This window comes from Mustela nivalis (genome assembly GCF_964662115.1).
Source record: "Mustela nivalis genome assembly, chromosome: 9".
Classification (NCBI taxonomy): Eukaryota; Metazoa; Chordata; class Mammalia; order Carnivora; family Mustelidae; genus Mustela; species Mustela nivalis.
Window position 1 is genome coordinate 82,104,513 of NC_139028.1, and position 21,570 is coordinate 82,126,082.

The 21,570-nt window shown below is 41.3% G+C and overlaps 1 protein-coding gene across 1 annotated transcript in view; it reads left to right on the forward strand.

The window, feature by feature from the left end:
- The first annotated feature begins 542 nt into the window (after positions 1 to 542).
- The window catches only part of SLC17A6 (solute carrier family 17 member 6), a 43,831-nt gene continuing 22,803 nt past the window's right edge, over positions 543 to 21,570 (forward strand). The window contains exons 1-3 of the mRNA XM_082684141.1: positions 543 to 2,662; positions 5,399 to 5,651; positions 7,231 to 7,349. Coding sequence (XP_082540267.1) covers positions 2,577 to 2,662; positions 5,399 to 5,651; positions 7,231 to 7,349 — 458 coding nt within the window. The 5' untranslated portion in view covers positions 543 to 2,576. The remainder of the gene's footprint in view (positions 2,663 to 5,398; positions 5,652 to 7,230; positions 7,350 to 21,570) is intronic.

A 21,570-nucleotide genomic window follows, 5' to 3' on the forward strand; every position in this document is an offset into this window, starting at 1 on the left:
GTTATCAAGAGAATGGAGGAGCCAGATGACATTCATTTCAATGAAGGTGAATGTAATTATTTTACTACAGAAACAATGTTCTTATGTTGGATTTGTATTGCTTGGTGCCCTTTCAGATAATTTATAGTGCAGAGTTAGCAAATCCGTTTAATGGTGGTTTATATCGCTAGTTATTTGAGGTGAAATGTAAGCAGGAGATTGGGGAGAATCAGTTTTATATCACCCTCCTAACTTCACAGATATTTATCTAACTTCTATTTTTTATTTATCTAACTTCTACTTCCCAGAATTCCAAAATCATGGAATCCCTAAGTGAATGTGATCCAATGAACTTGGTCACTAAAGAACTGAAAAAACAAATATTTTGAAAATCACCCTGGATGAGTAAAATCCTGGTTAACTTGAACCTTTTATTTGGAAGGAGATAGATGTGTATGTGTGCGTGTGTGTGTTTCTTTCTTACACTAGATCATCTTTGGGGATAGCATTTTGAAGGATTCCAGAGTTCCAGTGTTTTAGAAAAATCTGGTTCACTGTTTCATAGGGATATATATTTTAATACATATTTATCAAAATGATATATTGATATATAATATAACTTAATAATGGCAGATAGTTTTAGCTATTGTTGATTATCTTTTTTTGACTATCCATTCACTGTATACATATCCATTTTATTTTTTTGGCCTATTTAGGGAACATTCTTACATGATTCTGTATTTAGATCCATACTTTAGAGATTTGGTCCCAAAATCCCTAAGAAAAATCTACCCCCCTGTTGGCTTAAATAAAATCCAAAGATTTTGACCTTCATAATGTGACTCAAGGGCAATCAGTTTTGTAATCACTTGGCTGAATGGCATCTAAGAGGTTTGTGATTCATGTTAAATGCATTAATAATTAACATTAAGCTAGCATAGCTTTCTTGCTTTGCTTAATGAAATAGATTCATTGATGCTCTGCCTATGTATGTGATAACAAAAGTCTTATATTAATGTCTCTCTAGAATTCTGCTTTAGGGGAAGATGGTACCAAAAAATCACATTTTAAAGGAATATAAGTGATTTCAAATAAATCTTGAAAATATCATTACTCATAATTTGTTAACAAGCACAAGATATAGCCACAAATTTTCTCGGTATTTGATATTTCCATAGTGTGCTGTAAATCAGTTAAGTGAAGAATCATAAAATTCGAAGGAATTTATATTAAACTGGCTGTATTTTACTTAACCAAGGGCACTGAGGTTGCAACTCATCTTTTCTTTCTCTTTCTCTCCCTTTGCTCCTTCCCTTCCTGCCTTCCTCCTTCTGCTCTCTCTCTCTTTCTCTCCCTTTCCTTCTTCCTCTCTCCCACCTTCACTCCTTTCTTCCTTTTTATCAGAAATTAAAATGAAACACATGAACAATATAATTATACATTCTGTGTACAAATGTTTTATATCCCAGGGATACCAAGTGCCCCAGAATTCCACAAACATAAATGAAATATGTTGTAAGCTTCCTTCCCTGCAACACTGTCCGAGCTGGCGGTAGCGCGCTAGGCAAATGTAGGAAACTAGAAGTAACTTGTCAATTTTTAATGAAGTCTTCCTCCTTTGAAGAGCCAAATGCACCATTCTCTCTGCAAACTCTGGCGATGATGACATATTTTCACTTGGTTTCCATAGCATCCAATGCTGAAGACTCCCAGAGTGGTTCTTGGTCAGGGCGATCCACCCAGCTCCCTTAGAAAGTTGGCGACCTGGCCAGCCAAAAGCAGCTTTCCGTTATCCGGAAACTTACTCTGTCCGTGGTGCTGAACAATTCTGCCGAGACGCGCCTTAACGGGCGCTGTCAGGAGCGCTGAAGAAATCTTTCCTGACGCTGCCCAAATCAGAACTGTGTGTCTGTTATTTACTCACGTCCTCAAAGAGCAGCAAGCTTTCTCCATCTTAATTCGACACTACCGCAGAGCAGAGTTGCGCCGGCGTGAGGAAAGGAGATCATAGGCAAGGAGGAAAAACTAACAGCAGCATTGCTCACCTGAGACCTCAGATGCTCCCATGAGTTTTGGAGGTGCTCTGCTCCCTACAGCAAAGACACCATTAAAAAAACAAAAAACAAAAAACACTATTCTTCTGACTTTGCTTTTACACAAAGGTTCTGTGATATTCCTGCTCCTCGGTTTAAAAGCCAGAGGATTTGACAGCAATAAGGTTTTCAAAACCCGGAATTTGCATTGTTTTTCAGTGCACTGACTTCCAGGACAAGGACTCATCTGCACCCGCCCAAATACCATGGCACTGCGTGCGCCCTTTGCCACCGGATCCTCCCCTTCCAATGAGACTTTCTGATTGTGTCTACCAACTCTCCTATTAGGAAACCCGTGGGTTGCATGCAGCTATTCTGTTGTATTCTCTTTCTCACTCCCTCCCCTCTCTCACTCACACTCTTGCTGGAGGCACACCAATACCGTTCTGCTGAGAAGAAAAAGCCCACAACTACCGTAAGCGATTAAGACAATATGCGCAACTCTCGCCTTTCATAGCCACCACTATTTAAATCTGGCAAGAGCCAACACCAGTCTTTGCAAGAATGGAGTCGGTAAAACAAAGGATTCTGACCCCAGGAAAAGAGGGGCTAAAGAATTTTGCTGGAAAATCCCTTGGCCAGATCTACAGGTAAGAGAAAGCAAACCCTTGTTTGCCTGGGGCTCAGCATGAAAAAAAATCTACAAAGCTATTTCTGTAAACCCTGGTTGCTTTGAGAGATTGTAATATGATCAGGAAGTCTTTTTTTTGTTGTTGTTGTTGCTCACTGCTTAAGTGGGGCTGCTCTGGAAACCTGCTTATTAATTCAGGAATGTTGTACTAAATGAACCTGTCTGCTTTGTGTGTGTGTATGTGTGTGTTTTTTGTTTTGGTACCTGCAGATTTTCATCCTTTCCTACCCAGGATTTATCCTCTGTACAATTGAGAAATGACCAGCACCTGTTCAGAGAATCTGTGTTTTGGTGCTTATAATCACAACAAATTAAATTCCTTTGATGCAGACAAATGAATTTTAAAAATACAACTCTCAAAAAATTAACCAAGAAATTCCAAAGAGTAAGGGCAGAAGGAAATTTAGATCTCAGTTTCAAAACCACTCAAGTAGAGAATCTCCCAGTGGAATCTTCCTCATGTGCTGAAGGAAGAAGAATCAAAATATATCAATAATTAATAGCTAAAGCAGCTCTTCTCTCAGAACCTGAAACAATGTATATGTATTTTAATTATTTGACTTCTTCCAGAAGTCTATTTCTTGCATGGCAAATGTCACAGTGTTCATAAGAAAAGCCATTATGATAACCTGCAAAATGACTTCGAGTATTAGAAATGATTTAATTTTGTTTTTCTCCCTTAGTCAATGTACTAATTATACTGAAAATTTTACACCTTTCAAGAATATTGCCTAAATACACTTTTCTTAATAATATGAACAAAATCAAGAAGAGAGGGCAGAAACAGAAGGATAAACCGTTCCAAGACAGCGCTAATTTTCACATTTGGGAAATTGAATTCTTTAGAAATGTACAGAAAATGTAAAGAAAATGACCAATGCACTTCCTGATTTTCCAAATCTCTTTGGCTTTGGTGGGCTTCGTGTAGGCACCATCATGCATCTATGCGGCAGTAGATACCGCAAGGGCCCTGCAGTCCGCAGCTGTCCTGGAAAGAGCTATTCTTTCCCAGCTCAATTACCATCAGGTAGGGAGTTCAGGTGCATAGTATTGCTTTGCATATATCAGCTAAAGCCAATGTAAAAAAAAAAAAAATCACATTAGGTACATTATTTTTTTTCTCCAAGAATAAATAAATTGTCATATGTTCTGACGGTGCGATTGGACTTTAAAAATAAGCAGTAACATAGTTGCAAAAGCCTTCATGACCTATTCTCCAGGTGATATTTTGTAGAATTTGGAAGTCTAACGTTGTGTTCTCGTAGCCTCAAATTGCTTGGCAGTCAGCTCCCAACCTGTGCATTCTTGGAATTGATCTTCAAGTTTCATTCGCTTTACTCTCATGTGTGTGAAAATAATTGTGTGTGAATATATAATTTAAATGGGCAGACAGAAAAATAAACCACATGGTGGATTAAAACACACCTGTGAATTGCAAACGGGGAAGTTCTTTGTTTAAATATCGAAAGTATCCATCTCAAGGGTCCACAGTGATTCTACTGTTCACATTCATTCTTTTTTTTCTTCTTTTTAAAATAGACATATCACGGATATCTTGTGGGCTAGAACAACACCCTTAGTTTTTAGTAAAACCATGCCATGCCATCGCCCGGCTTTCCTCTTCTCCCTGCCCCCTTCCCTCAAGGACAAAAACCTAAAAGGAACTGAATTAGACCTGTGAATTCTTGTGAAATACAAGGCAAATTTAAAAACACCAAACAAAGCATAAATGAGATCTACATTGGTGTGGAACATCTTACCAGAGTTGATTTGGGGCACGTTTGTATATCTGGGAGTTGCATTTTACGTCTTTGGAAATCTGCCCATGACATTTTTCAGTGTTTGTAACCAAGATAGTAATGACGCAAGATTGTGAATAATTAATTATTCATGTTCTGGCAGTGGGAAGCTTAGGTGTCGGCCATATGCTGCGAGGCCTTTGTTTCAAACTGGAGTAACAAGGAAAAGAAAGTAAGATATGTGACAGGAGAGTAAACGTTGAACTAGCAGCCCGGGACTGGAGGAATGGGCAGTAGAATGCGCGTGTGACACTCTCAGACAGCTTTCACGGACCTCCGCGTGGGCACCGGTCTGGAGAGGCCTTAGTCCCTTGGGTCCCCGGGCTCAGCTGGGGCGTGGGATCGCGCATCCTTAACGCAGAAAGCTTCAACTTGGCTGGGAAGGAAGGGGTAGCCCGGGTGCAGGACTGAGCTGGGCTGGCCTGCAGAGGCGGGCCCCAGGAGGCTGGGTGGCTGGGTAACTGCCTGTCGCTGGTGGTAAAGCAGGGTGGACAGGAGGAATCGACAAGCGTGCGGACCAGGCGCGGCTCCGGTGTCCCATTCCCTCCTAAACTGCAGACCCAGCGAGAAAGTTAGGCCCAAACGGCCTGTCAGTGAATCTAGGTGCTGCAGGATGGATCCCGAGGGAATGGGGGCTCGATGCCCCCCGCCAGACTGTATTAAAGTTGAAGAGATGCTACCGCAGGGAGGGGGGCTGGCAGGAGCCTGGAGAGCCGGGGAGGTCCCAAAGCCTGGTGGCGCCCTAGCACCCTAACTCCAGAAGTAGTCGAACGTGTCAGCGCCCCTCCCCCCAGCCCTGACGGGTCCTGGGAATTGGGGTGGGCAGGCGTCGGGGGTGCCTAACCCGCCGCGTCCTTGCCTTTCCCCCGCCCCCCGCCCCCCGCTCTGCCGCTCAGGGTACTGGAGAAGAAGCAAGACACCGGGGAGACCATCGAGCTGACGGAGGATGGGAAGCCCCTGGAGGTGCCAGAGAAGAAGGCTCCACTCTGCGACTGCACCTGCTTCGGCCTGCCGCGTCGCTACATCATCGCCATCATGAGCGGCCTGGGCTTCTGCATCTCCTTCGGCATCCGCTGCAACCTGGGCGTGGCCATCGTGGACATGGTCAACAACAGCACCATCCACCGCGGGGGCAAGGTCATCAAGGAGGTGGGCAGCCGCTGGCGTGTGGGTTCGCAAAGCCACATCACCTGTTTGAGCTCCATTCCCCCCAGTGAATGAGGAAGCCTGGATGCTCGCTCAGTCCCCTGCTAGCACCGCCGTTCTAAAGCAGGAGTAGACCCGCGGTAGCAGTATTACCCCCCCCCCCCCCCTTTCGTTCCTGCTCTCAGGGCCTTCCTTTTCTCACCTGCAAAGTGGAAAATAGCATCTAGCTTACTTGATTTTTGTGGCGTGACTTCATACGAGAAGTTGCATAATGTCCGTTAAATTTAAATCGAAATGTATATATATATATATATATATATATATATATATATATATATATACATATTTCACTCGGAAGAGTAGGGCTGCGTATCAGTGATCATGTCCCCCTGGTTCCCTCCAATTCCTGCCAAGCATTCTTAATAATAAAAATGAAACAAAACCGAAATCAAATAAACTGTGGGCATGTCGGCACTTCCCATGGAAGGGCCTTTAGGAACTATCCACTAAACTGGTGGAGAAGAGCCTCCGCTCGGAGTGCCTCGAGGTCACAGGGAATTCAGTCCCGTAATCTCGTGAAAGTGTTGGGGTGACGCCCAGGGAAAGGAGGGTCAACGTCAAAGTCACCGAAACCCGTGGTGTAGACTTCCTGGTCAGGGATCTGAGCGACTGTAAGCAAGGGCTGGGAGAAAATTCCGGAACCGACTATACACGAGAAGCGGTGAACGCTGCTGGGCCCGGGGGATTCCGGGAGACCCTGCAAAGTGCATTCGGGTTCAAAATACTATTCAAAAGGAGAAAACGGATCCTCAGTGCCCCTGGAGGGATTAGCACTCCTTTGCCTTTGAGATGCAGATATTTACTTTAAGGTTCACCTTGTGGGGCCGCCTAGGATAGCTAGGGCGGAGCTAGGCCTTGACCTTCAGACACACCCGACCCCAGCTCTTAAGACCCTCCCGAACAAATTCTCCTCTCCACTGGCCACCCCAACCCCCCACCAATTCCCAAGACTACTCCAAATCTTTCTGGCCTACGCCCAACCCTATTTTGCAGGGACGACCCTTTCCTCTGGCTCCTCCAACCTCCTCACCTTCCGTACCAAGTGCCCACTTCCTTCGTCAGAATTCCCGTGGTTGGATCTCATTCTGGAAGCGACCCCACTACCACATTAGTACTGGCTGGTGTTAGCTAAACGGACCCGGCTCAGGGGTCGCTATCCCCAGCCAGCAAACGGAATCTCTCCATGGAGAGTTCTAATTTCCAAAACTGGAGCTCAGAGGAGTCCTCAGTCACCGAGGGGATCAGACCTGCCTGACGGTAGTCGGGGAGCAAACCCAAGGCGTCCAACTTCGCCATTAATGGCAATACATTTCAAATGAGCACAGTTTTCCGTTAAAAAGAAGCATCTCTTCTCTAGAAGAAGGTATACATTCAATTTTGTCAGAAAACGAAAATTCAGCCACCTCCACCTCCAGAATGCAGGGAGTGCCCGGGGGGTTGAGGGCACCTGAACGTGAGTCTGCAGCCCAAACACTGACTCTACTCTTTCCCTCCACCCCGTTCTTTCCCCCTACCCCCACAGAAAGCCAAATTCAACTGGGACCCAGAAACCGTGGGGATGATCCACGGTTCTTTCTTTTGGGGCTACATCATCACCCAGATTCCGGGCGGCTACATCGCGTCTCGGCTGGCCGCGAACAGGTAACGCGCCCGCAGGGCTGGGGAGTCTTGTGCCTCGGAAGGGACATCAGAGGCTGGGGGCAGGGATGACAGCCCTTCGGGACTGGAACTCCAGCGTGAGGTCTCCTGGTTCCCGGGCACCTCCGCTCTCGGGGCTGGAACTGCTGGTGCCTCCTTCCAGAATTCGGCACCCAAGAGAATTTGGGCTCGTCAGGCTGGGCGCCGGTTGCCGCTTCCTCTCTGATCTGGCTGAGCCAACTTTACTCCAAATGGTCGACATGCCTTATGGCCTGGTAGGAACTGAGACCCGGAGAGGAGTGGACCGAGCCGGGAGTGAGCCGCTGGGTGCACAAAGGGGACGGGGACGTACTATGTGTGCGTGCGTGTGCGTGTGTGTGTGTGTGTGTGTGTGGTTAGGGGGGTAGCGACACGTGCTGCACTCTCGCCAGTGCGCCCCCTCGGGTGCCCGGGTCCCTCTGGTGCTGACCTCCCGGCAGGGCGCATCGAACGACGGGCCGCGGAGCCGCCCAGATGGTGCTCTGGATCTGAAGGATTTGTCTCTATGGAGGCAGGCGGGACTTCAGGCGCCCGGGGTGCGATTCCACCTGTTAATGAGCGCCAGTGAGTAGGGGCGGGGTTGGGGACTGAGCTCAGCTGAGTCCTGAGGCTTCCAGCTAGCAGCGGGGACTGCAGCCCAGGTCCTAGAGCCATCTCCAGGGATGCCACTGGGGTCACTTGCAGAGACACCCCTAAGTATGGGGCATAAAGACTGATGGGGTGGTGATGTTTAGGAGCACAGCCTGGCCACTGCAGGGTGAGAGGCAGCTTTATCTGCTTCATTGGGTATATTAAGATAAATAAAACTAAATACATTCTCAAGGCTGAATTATAAAACTGAGAAGGAACTCTGGCACTCACCTTTTCAAGTGTTGCTTCATAGAGAACCCTCCCCCCCAAGACTTCAGATCTTTCTTCAGATTTTGTATCTGTGACTTCACCTCCCCTCCCCCTCATCCAAAGTTAGATTTTCTTGAGCTGGGGACACTCTAGTCTTGATCCCCTTTTTGCTTTTGCTTTCATAAACTGGTTCCTTCTCATTTCTCAATAAAATCTCCTAGGAGGCCTCTTCCAGTGGCTTTTGTCACCTAAGATCCCATTCACCAGCAGTGACTTCCTGCCCAAGATTTTTCTGTCCCCTGCAAAGCCTCGGGAAGAATTCTGGCAAATTTATTTTAGTCTTCACAATTGCTTGGGCCAGGATTTTTGGACAGCCCTTCAAAAGAACAGAGTAAAAGATTAGGAATAGTGCCTTTTGAATATCATCTTTACCCTGACATCAGGATGGTTAGTACTCAGACCCAATAAGAGACAAACTATTCTTTTAAAAAAGGAATCATTTAAAAATGAAAATCATTAACTATCTAGAAAACCCAATTGTATGGATGGGATAAATCAATTTAAGAAAATATGTCCTTAAATAGTACTGGTAATAAACATATTACATTTTTGGATCCCTAAGTCACAATGTCTCGAATCTTTTTTTTTCTCCTCAATTTTTTTTTTTTTCTGAGTCAAAATAAGCTTCCTAGAAAGATAGTCCAAACACGTTTGTGAAATATTTTCACTTCAGGGGGAAAACAACCAATAATTCACAAAAAACCAACAATGATACAAGAAACTCCAAATAATGTGAAATGTAACAATAATGGCTGTGCCTTTAAGGTTTTTTCAGAGTCAAAACCTTCAGCTTGCCAATTGTTAAAATGCTAACATCTTCCTGCCAGGAAAAAACACCAGGGATGCCCCAGCTTTCCCTCTTTGTAACACTGGGAGGTCAATAAACAGGTTTTCCTGGTTAAGAAAAAAAAAAAAAAGAAAAGAAAAAAGCCATCTCATTTCTATACTACCATTTTGTTATGTTTAGTGAAGACTCATGCTAACTCAGGTTCTAATTCATTTGGTAGATTTTTTTTAAAAGGAAAAAGTTGTGAACTTTAGAAGTCACATTTGGATCTCAAGTCATCTTACCTTTGTATAGCTATTCAGGGAAGAGAAACTTAGTATCTTCATAATGTTTTCAATGTCTTGTGCTCTCCAAGACTGAGAAAGCTAAAATTTATTGTAAAATATGACCAACATAATAGAAGATAAAGACTAACTTCCTTATCAGATCTTTGGGTTTTGACATCTTTGTCTCACTTAAAAGATATAACATAATATTACAAATAGTTGAAGCCTCCTGTGAAAACAGGTTTAAAAAATGTACAACATTCCCTTTTCTGATGATGAAGTATTGTATCCTAAGAAAAATATACAAAAAAGAAAATATAATAAAAACCATAAATTAATCACACAGAGACCTTATTGTTAACATGTTGATAAATGTTCAAATAGTCCTATATATAAGCTACATAGAATTTTATCTTAGAACTTTATTTTTTAACACAAAATCTGAGAGATTTAAAATTGGTTGCAAAGATGTACATTTCCTAGTATGACCCTTTTCCAGAAATAGAAAAAACAATACAGCAAGACAAGTTTTCCACAGACAAATATTGTATGCCTATTCAAATCAACTTCTCCCTATAGATCATCTAATAGTAGAACAAGATTTCCCTTGAGTGGGATACTGGGGACAGATTCCTTTCCCTCTAGGTGGAAAAGCTCGTTTGGAAAATGTTTGCCATCACAGTTACGGGTGGAACTGGAGTAGAGGAACTGAGATGTGTGAACACTGCTCCCCTTGAGAGAAGGGCTCCTGGATACACCTCCTGGGCAAATTTCTCAATGAAAAACCAACAGCAATGATGTGCCTTCTCCATTTTATGCTTTAAGCAAAGGCAGCTGCACCCTTGGTCAGAATACAGAGTCTCGGTCCCTTTTCTGGTCAGATTCTAAGTATTCTTACTTCCTTCTTCATTGAGAAAAAAAGCTAGGGAAGAGAAATCTCAGTCCCAGGGGAGGACTCTTGCATCATTTTTTCCTTTGTCTTTTCTTAAAGGGCTACAGCACGTCCTGGACAGGAGAATTTAGTCACCTTCCTGGAGGGCTTTGGGGTGAGGAATCCAAAGAAGATTCCTTACAAAATTTGCAGTTTTTCTAGATGAGGACATATTTACTACAGTGATAACAGTGTGTTGGGGGAACTTAATGTTGCCTCTAAACAGTACAAGACACGGGGCTTACGTTAATCCAGATCATTACAAATGTGGACTTGCTAAGGATTATTTTTATCTTGCATTTTGACTGATTAAGAACCTAGGCAAGTACTTAACAGGAAAAACAACAGAATTTTTGCAAAGGACATAATCAAGGATGGTCAGATTTGTCAAATAGTTGGTCAACGTTATGTTTTCAATGGACAATATGATCTTCCTTCTTTCTAGGGGGCAATAGTGTATGAACCTTATTTAAAACTTTTTCCAGTCCTCCTCATATCTTCTTGATCTGCCAATGGTGATTTAGTTTTTTTACATGGCCCTTATGGTCAGCTGTCCTACCAGTATTTTACTTATTTATCTTTTGGTTTTGTCCAATAAAGTGTAAGCTCCACTAAAGCAAGCAATTGTATCCACGTTGTTCTCACTGCTCTATCCCTAGCATCCCTATGGCCCAAGACAGATATTTGTTGAATAAATAAAATGAAAGTGGCTGGGCTTAAAAAAAAAAAAAAAAAAGCAGTATGGCAGAGTGGTTGAGATACAGGTTCTAAAGACAAACCATGTAGGTTCAGACTCCTAAAGGTACTACTTAATAAATGAATAACATAAAATATTACTAACTCCTCTGAACTTCAGTTTATATTTCTGTAAAAGGGGACTAATCAAAGTATCTACTTAATATGAGTATCATGACAGCTAAATAAAGAATATGTGTAAGGTTCTTAGAAGTGCCTGGACCTCATTAGATGTTGGCTGTTATCATTTATTATTATTATTATTTTTTAAAGATTTTATTTATTTATTTGACAGAAAGAGATCACAAGTAGGCAGAGAGGCAGGCAGAGACAGTAGGAAGCAGGCTCCCTGCTGAGCAGAGAGCCCAGGACCCTGGGATCATGACCTGAGGTGAAGGCAGAGGCTTTAACCCACTGAGCCACCCAGGAGCCACCCTATTATCATTTATTATTAATAAAGCCCTAACTTCAGAAAAAAATGAAAGAATAAGTAATATCTTAAGGCCATTCTTTATTATTTATGTTTAAATTTGTCTTAAGTATTAGTAATGCAAAGGGATTATTTCTATTGTGCTGAAAATGCATCTTTCCACTCATCACATTTCTAGCTTTATTAAATTTATTTCCCCATATACATTATTCCAGCTAAAATATTGCCCACTGAAAATGCCTTAGGTCTCATTTGAAGGACTGTCTTAGGAAAGCTTTTTAGCCAAGGGATAGAGAGTGCTAGTAATTCAATGCATTCAGTCTTGAATTCTAGACTAGTATTGTAAAAACACTTAGAGAAATCCATTTAAGTCTGAGGTTAGACCTCTCTGTAGAAAGTTACAGTTTATTTCCTCCTACCCCTCTTTTTTATTTAAAAAGGGTTTAATTCCTAGTCCAACGTTTTGTCTTTCCAGGTATTTCTTGGGTTTCTAACTTGGCTTTTGCTAAAGAAAAAAAAATAGTTCTTTATTTGAATAATGAGGATCCTGTTTGTAACACGCAGCAAACTTTAGCTAACAGAAAGAACTAATGTTAGGGGGAGATAAGGCTCATCTAATCTAATCTTCTCACTTAGAGACCAGGAAAGGGAAATAGAGAATCAGGGAGGTGGTGGTGCCTTGCGCCGGATCACAAAGAGAGTGGGACTAAAACTCAGGTGGCCAGCGCATGATCTCAGGCTATCTCTACACTGAAATTTAGCATCTCTGCTTGATACCATGTACTTCACCATAAAGTTCACTTTCAGGAGCAAGCTGAGCCATCTGCTCTCTCAATGAGTGCCTACAATCTATCATGCCCCAAATCCAGGAGAGAAATCCAAGAATTAGAAAGAGAAGCCTTAGGTTGGCCCAAGGGAGTCTTAGGTTTTGGTGGCAGGAGAAACATACTGTATTTTTGTGTGTGTGTATGGACTCCCAAACAATTTGGCTATATAGCATGAATGATTCTGTTCTTTTCTTTGCAAGAGACAAAAAACCTAAACTTGATAATGGCTTAGACAAATAGTGTGGTTTTCTATAGGAGAAAATAATGGCATTTAGAACTTTTTCTCTGTACCTAGCACTTTGGTAGTATGTGGGCTTCTGCAATCATTGAGCATCACTGGGCAAGGGGGTGAGAGTTCCGGGGCGGGGGTTGGGATAAAAAAAAAAAAAAAAAAGGAAGAGATTCTTCCTTGGGATTTTGATGGCTACAACTCAATTCATACCACTGTTATGAAAGAGAGAGCAGTTTATACTTAAAAATCAACAAATTCAAATGCCTGGATTTTAAAACTGTTAACTCATGTGAACTTGCATTTATCAAAATGAAATTTGGTATACTTTAGGTAAATATTCTGGCTTGCCTGATTCTGAAAAATTCTCTTGTGAAAGGGATTTTCAGAAAGAGAGGAATGAAGATACTTTTAACATAACATCTTCATATTTTAAGCCCAGGAAGGGACAATTTTACCAATGTTATTCTTTTTCCTTCACAGAAATAAAACAATGAAGATGTGCTTTATTTACTGGAATAAGCACTGGAAATTAATTCTTAAGTGTCATTACCAAACACATATGCAAACATTATCTATCTATCTATCTATCTATCTATCATCTATCTATCTATCTATCTATCTATGTATCTATCATCTCTCACTCATTTTTTTCCTCTCTACTAACCTATCCATTGCAACATCTACATTTCAGGGACTCCTTAACCCTTCCAGTGAGAAACATTTGCAAATTCCTTTTGTAGGAGAAAATCATTCCGCCGATGAACATAAAGCTGTGGCAAGTGACCACCATCCTGCTGTGGTGGAAATGTTTTATCACCATCCAGTCCGTTAGGGCCAGAGGTGACTCTGTGTTTCACTCCTCCAGCATCTCACTGCCTTCCCATTGTGGGCTCTGTAGGGACAAAGCAGAAGAGACTTCCTTTTTCTGACAAAAGAAAATGCCTCTCCACAAGATGAATAAATGGATCTAGAGAGAGGGAGGGGGTCCCTAAGGGCTGGCACGTGGTTTGCTGACAGGAGCTTCTCTTTCCTTCGATTCTCTTCTCCTCTGGCCCTTTACTAGCTCTGACTTCCCCTGTGGCTGCCACAGCCAACTACCGCAGTGCAGAGGCAGCCTCTGGAGGGGAGAGCCGTGATTTTGAGGGAGGAGAGAGTCAGGTGGGCAGCTGGTGGAATGATTGTCTCACTGCCATATGCCACTGTTGGGGCTGTCTAATTTCTCTGTCATGAGTGATGAAGTCATTTTTACAACTTAATGATGTACCAAGGGACCCAGAGGGCTGGCTTGTGCTTGTGTATTCCTTTTTAAATACGGGAATGGTGCGTCAGATGTGACAAAGGGAGGTGCCTGGGCCCTGATTTGATTAGATTAAATAGATTAAGCAGCCTGAATCAGTCTATTCCTACAAACCCTCTTGGACAGGATTAGTGCCACACCTGGGGTGAGGAACACTAGTTCCCTGTTAAGTGACAAGCCACTGTCCAAATGGAAATGGATTGATCGATTTGGGGAAAATGGATATCATCTGTAGAAGTGACAAGTCACCAGTGTTCCTGTCACCTCTACCAGGCAAATCCTTTTGGGGTGGGCTTGGTAGCTGGGGGTGTTTGTGGCCGTGGGTCATATAGAAATAATGGGACTGAGAATTTCACAGCTAACTCACCCTGGAGCACACGGAATGTTTATCATCAGGCAGGGGTGAGGCAGGTTTTCAGCAATTGCATTTGCTTTTCCAAACAGGGACACTGCGTGCTTCTCAATTTTGAGAATTTGTTTAATAATATAGAGCCTCCTAACACGCGCGCGCGCGCACACACACACACACACACACACGCATACACACCCATGTCCTTAACGTCATTCTGTGTAAGAGAATATAATCATTTCACAATGGAAGACAAAGAAGAGAGAGAGATAGTGTGTATTTTAACTTAAAAATAAGCAAATTGAATTCATTTTAATATGTCATTTGTTGCAGGGGAAATCATGAGGAAAACAACAATTTTAAGTAGCTTTCAAGTGGTTTATCATTTTGAAAAGCAATCTTAATAAGCAAATGGCCCTTATTTCACAGAGATTATAATGTCCTTTGAGCAATGGAGAGCAACCTTTAGTTTCTGATCCTGTTCTTAAGGCATTTGAAATATTAAGATATTTCACATTCACTTTGCATGTGTCTTTGCCTTTTTCCCCCCCTTGGCTCATTTACTGACACCCATCTCTGACTTATATTCACAAGCATGAGTTTTTCACGTAGAACTTTAGCTGCCAATTATACAAGGAGAAGGACTTGAGGAGAAATGAACTATCATGCTAGTTGAGATGCAACGTGCTCTATGGAACTTCAAGATTGGCGATATTTATTTATCTAATAACTTTATGATGGCTTAATTAATTGTTCAGTGAAAGGAATGGTTTAGTTAAGTTTATTGCTGAAAAATGTTGTGTGATTTGTTAGTATTTTTCAGTATTTTCATATATATATGTATGTATTTTCAGTATTTTCCTATATATATGTATGTATTAAAAATAGACAAGTATTTATTTGGGAAAATTTGTTTCTAGAAAATGTGTTTTTTTAAAAAAAGATTTTATTTATTTATTTGACAGAGAGAGGGATCACAAGTAGGCAGAGAGGCAGACGGGGGGGGGGGAAGCAGGCTCCCCCTGAGTGGGGAGCCTGACATGGGGCTCGATTCCAGGACCCTAAGATCATGATCTGAGCCAAAGGCAGAGCTTTAACCTGCTGAGCCACCCAGGCACCCCAAGAAAATGTTTTTTGAATAATAGTTCTTTATTTACCTATACATTATTCACCTTTACTTGGAATTACTGGATTTATGGATAATTTATGGATTTATGGATAATTACTGGAATTATGGATCAGACCATAAGTGAGTTTCTAAACTGACATAGATTATAAAGCAAGCAAATAAAAAAACAAAACCCAGAATATAAATCAGAAATCAGCTTAATTTATCAAACATGTAATTGGTTACTTATATTGACTAGTCTTTTTTTTTATATTGACTAGTCTTAAATTGCTATTCTATAATTGACATTCATGAAAATATTCTCAAATAAACTACATTATTATTTGATAGGTCATTAAACTTAACATTTTGCCTATTGAAAAACATAGAAAATGTACCTGAGAAAATCCAAAATAAAATTTCAAAAGAAAAAAAAAATTGTAAAAATGAATCTAAAAAGCAGCATAGATGTTCTTCTTAGGCCTACTTAAGTCAAGCAGTAACAAGATCGCTTAATTTTTATGATGGAATAAAGGACAGTATTCTCCTTCCCTGTAGTTAAGAAGAGTCTAGAAATAGCTTTTAGATTAAAATGGGGGAAAACAAAGCCAGCCCTACTGAATGGAAACCCAGAAGCGCTGCTCTAACCAGGCACAATGGAGAGGGATGAGTATCAGGAAAGCCTTTCAATCAACGTGAAGTAGATCATTCAGGGATAACATTTCTACCTCTCCCTAAATAGTACATTTGTACTGGGGTGGGAAGAGAGAGAAAGGATATGAGTTATAAATTGTTTCCTTAATTGCCTTAGTTCCCCATTTCAGGAAGCAGATGAAATTAGACTTGAATACAATACTAAATACATGTATTGCCAAACTTCTTATGTATAGCCATCATCTTTCTTCCTCATAGAGACTCTGTAAGGCAGACATTCTTAACACTTGTTTAACTGATGAGAGAACTGAACAAAAAAATAGTACTTATTTCCCTAACGATTACTAGCTGATAAGAGGAAGAGCTGGGCTATCAACCCCAGTAGGTCTGATTTCAAAGGATGTGCTTCTTCACTAAACACATATCTCCTATGGAATAACTTTCTATGTGTTCTTTAGAATATTTATTTTAGGGGCCCCTGGGTGGCTCAGTGGGTTAAGCCTCTGCCTTCAGCTCAGGTCATGGTCTCGGGGTCCTGAGATAGAGCCCCATGTCGGGCTCTGCTCAGTGGAGAACCTGCTTCCCCCCTCTCTCTCTGCCTGCCTCTCTGCCTATTTGTGAGCTCTCTCTCTGTCAAATAAATAAAATCTTTAAAAAAAATATTTATTTTACAATCCCTTTAAAAATTCACTATATTAATTAGTGCTGGGTTAGGCTCATAGGAAAGAACATGAATGTAGAATAATTTATAATATTTTTTGCATGATTTTGGTTTTTAGACAAGCCTTCTAATCAGGATAAACTTGGAAACCTATTATGTGGAGATTGCTTTCAGAGCCGCAGTGCTATGAAATGCAATTATGTGTCAATGTTGGAACCAGTGCTAGAGATAATGAAACTCACAAGAACTGTAAATGTTCCGTAGTATATAATCTATTTCCTTCTACCTAGATAATCAAAAACATATTCAATGCTTATGTCTGTCTGTTGTTTGTTTGTTTGTTTTTGTTGACATCAGGCCAAACAAAACTATGACTGTCAAGCGTAATACAATATCATGATGAGGACATTAAAAATTAATAAATGGTGGGATTCTTTCAGAGGACAATATGTCATCTCTGAAGCATTACCACCTAATTTAATTTTGAATGCAGAGCTTTAGAGACTGTGGTTTCAAAGGCTGATGAGGATGCTGGGATAAACAGAGACTGTGATGGCAGTGGGTTTTCAGAGATTCTGTAGTGTTGTTAGGAAGGCAAGGATGAGGTCAGACCGGGCCAAGTACTTGAACTCAGTAACTCTCTCAAGTGAGGATTTATTCACAGGAATACTCTACATTCTGGTCCATGGCTGCCATCCTCTAGTTATTTTATGAGAGTAACTCAGCTACCTAGGATTAGTAGGATACCCAGAACAGTAGTTTATCCCCACTGAAAGCGCAAGAACAAGGAAATGGTCAATTGATTGAAAAGGATGTCAGGGTAATAAAGACTCGAAGAAGAAAGATCTGTTCTAACCCACATATACCTCAGGAAGGGAAGTTAAACTGCTCTAAAGTCTTCATACAAAAGTAACTGGGTGGTCATTTTTTTTAAAAGATTTTATTTATGTATTTGACAGAGAAAGAGAGAGAGGCGGGGGACACACACAATCAGGGAGAGCAGGAGAGGGAGAAGCAGACTCTTTGCTGAGCAGAGATCCCTATGCAGGACTCGATCCCAGGACCCTGAGATCATGACCTGAGCTGAAGGCAGACACTTAATTGACCAAGCCACCCAGGTGCCCCTGGGTGGTCATTTCTTAAGAGCATATCATGTATAAGGCATTCTGTAAGCATCATGGGGTTTGAAGAAGTGAAATAAAGACCTGGGCTGTGTTCCCCACAAATCATGCTGGGGGGGTAGGGGGGAATGAGCCCTTGAATTAAGTCTTATAAAAGAAATCTACAGTTGCTTGAAGGATATCTGAGAGAAAAGATTGGCCAAAAAAAGAGCTGTGTGTGTGTGTGTGTGGTGAGTAGGTATTAGGGATAAGGGTGGCAGTGTACCAAACACCAAGACACACATAATTGATTTGGACAAGGCTTTACATTTTTAAGAAATCTTTTGTTTCCTGCCAGATATTTTAGATGGCTTGTGGTGGCACAGATTGAGAGCCTGATGCAGTTCAGTACACTCAGTATGACTTCAGAATGGGACATAGAAATTTTACTCTATGTCTTCATGCACTTTACACTGATCGCATTTCTTTTCTTTTATTTTTTTTAAGATTGTTATTTATTTATTTATTTGAGATACTGAGCGAGAGAGAACACACATTGGGGATAAGGGCAGAGAGAGAGGGACAAGCAGACTCCTCACAGAATAGGAACACCGGGCTGGATTCAAGAACCCTGGGGTCATGACATGAGCCAAAGCCAGAAGCTTAACTGACTGAGCCACCCAAGTGCCCCTAAGCTGCTAGAATTTCAAGATGACATGAACAACTCTGAATCTGTTGTTATAGAAGCAACACTATTGGGGCACCTAGGTGGCTCAGTGGGTTAAAGCCTCTGCCTTTAGCAGGGAACCTGCTTCCTCCTCTCTCTCTCTCTCTCTCTGCCTGTCCCTCAGCCTACTTGTGATCTCTGTCAGTCAAATAATAAATAAATTAAAAAAAAAAAAGAAGCAATACTATTTAACCAGGGCAAAAGCATGCTGGGAAAACAAAAGGGCAAAGAATAAGAACTCTCTGAAAACTCTAATGACTATTGGGAAATTCCTGTATAATGATAGCCAATATTTATACAACACTTACTTTGAACCAGGTACTGTCCCTTTCATAACTGATTCATTTAATCTTCATGATAGTCCTTTGAAGTATGAAAACTTATTATTTCCATTTTACAAATGGAAAAAAACTAAGGCTTAGAGAATTTAAGTAATAACAACTTGCCCAACATTATACTTAGAAAGAAATTAGTGCTGGAATTTGAATTCACATACCATAACCACAACTTTTAGTCTTAATATTATAGTATGCTGTTTATATGTCCCCAGGAGAAATATGGCAGCTGCTCAGGCAATTTGGCCAGTGAGGGCAGTCGAAATTAGGCCAGAGAACCTCACTGTGGATCTTGATCCAACCATCTAATTATAATTTGTGCTTTGTAAGGGATATTGCACCTTTTAGCAGGAGTTTCCATTCCATTCTTCCTCTTCCCTTCTATAAATAAAGGTAAATCCCCTTTTCCAGCTATGTCTACCACTGCCCATTTTAGGGTTGTCCCCAGTCCTGCCCCAGCTCTGTCCTTTCTGTGATGTCCTGGGGGAATATCTAGCATAGTACTGCTAAACCAAAGATTCCCAAGTCAGAAAAAGTAATACCAGCATCATCTGGAAACTAGTGAGAAATGCATATTCGCAGGCCCCACAAACCTCCTGAGCAAGAAGTTCTGGCGCCCAGCAATCTGTGTTTGAACAAGCCCCTGCAGATGATGATTGTGAATGATGAAATCTGAACATCCCTGTACTGAACTATGTTATATTCTAGAACTTGTATTCCATACTTACTTTGATTTCTTCCATTTCTCTTTTGAAAGCTAGACTTTGCTCATAAAAAGACAAAACTGTCCCTATATAAGCTTCACAATTAAACTACTTTGAAACCTAGGATAGGAGAAGAATCCTTTTTTTTTTTTTTTACTCCTCATTGCTGCTATCATTGATTATTCAACATGTTTTTGTTTTCCCAAATGGTTGCCACTTTTATCTGCTGCTGATGGCACTGTATGAGTACTAGTTCTGCTGCCATTACAGTAGACTAGAGCTTAGCAGATAAGCATCTAGGATCTATAACCAGACCAAGTCAATACAAACCACAATTCTCCACTTAGTATCCATGTGACTGTAGCAAGATATTTAAACTCACTTGCACTTAGTTATTCTACCTATGAAATAAGGACAGCAGTAGCTGCATGCTGATACTATTATTAGCTTAAAATAAGAATCTAGAACAGTGACTGACATATGCTAACAATTCAATAACCATTGGTGATTTATTATTATTCCTAATTGACTGAATCACATTTATGGATTTATTTTTATGTGCAGGTGCCTTTGAAGTGCATCATTTTTAGTCTCACAGCAATCCTATGATGTGTAATAGATGAATAGCACCATTGTACAGATCCTAACACCATTTAAATGCTTAGGCTATCCCAGGCATTCTTCTAGATGCTTTACTTATAATAACACATAGCTTCTGCTAATAGCCCCATTTTGCAGACAAGGAATGAAGCATGGTTAGTTAAATAACTGCTCGTAATCACTCAAGTAATAGATAACAGAAATGAACTTCAAAGCCCAGCAGCCTAGCCTTAGACTCTTGATCATTACATGGCTCTGCCATTTTTCTAGGCAAGGAATCAGAAGCCTAGAGAAGTTAACTAACTTTCCAGTCACACAATTATTGAGCAATGAAACAATGGTCTTATGAAAATTTCTGTACCATATCTATGTCACTTCCCCCACCTCGACCACCATTAGTGACTTTGGTGCCTTGCTCATCTGAAAGCCAGCATCTCACCAAAATTTACATGGATCCTGATCACTTTCTGTCTCCTTGGGCTCCAGACCCCTCTCCCCTTAATTCTAGTAAGCTTTGTGATTACTTCATCATAAGGGCTTCATCATTGTTTACCCTCTACAATCACTCCAAGTTGCATCGTCTCCAGGATGCCACGAAATTACAGACTCTGTTCCTCCCCTCTTTGTTTCATCTGTATTTCCTCACACCCTCCTCACACCTTCCTTGTTCATAATCTCACTCTCAATGGCCTACTTCTCTTACTCGGGGTACCAGGTATTACCATGTCCAGGCATTTTAAATACTGACCTAGTCTCTAATATAGAATGAAATCCCTTCCATTTTTGAACCTTTGCTGATCCATTTCCTCTTTTTGGAACTTCTTCCTTATTTTTTCTTTTTTTTTTTTTAACGTTCATCTTCCAAGACCCAAGGTGAAAGTATCCCTGTGACGGGCTTGCTTCTTGGTCATCCCAGCTGGAATGGGAGGGAATCCCTTCTCTGGCTTTTCATTTGTACTCCTCTTATGACCTTTGGATTAAGTTGTCTCCTGGCACTTGTCTCTCCCTTCCTTTCTCCTACTACACCCAGGACCATCTTTATCTTTCTCCTGAGTGCCTAATAGCATCATACCAGTGAAAGAGCACAGATTTTCATGTCTCAGAGTCCTGGATTCCAGTTTCCACTTTACTTCTTGCTTTTGTCTTGCACAGTCATTGTCTCCAGTTTCCTATTTGTACACCGAGATGACTGTGTGGCTCAGAGAGTAGTTACGAGGATTACATGAATTAATGTAGGTGGAGTGTGTATAGTAAGTGCTTGGCAAGTTTTAGTTCCGTATTCCTCCTCAGCACCATACCCTACTCTAAATATAGTCTCACAAAGAGTTGGAGTGTGAATGCATAAATGAATGTTGAATGAAGTGGCTGCTTTAATTTTGGCTGTGTGTAGCACAGCAAGAAAAAGTGTGAAGGCTTCCCATACTGGGCAAGAATTGGATAATCAGAATTTTAATTATCTGGGTATTGAGTTGGATAACAATGATATGAGATTTTAAAAAGAAGATGAGGTTCTAAAAAGTCTGAGGGATTTCATTTTTAAAT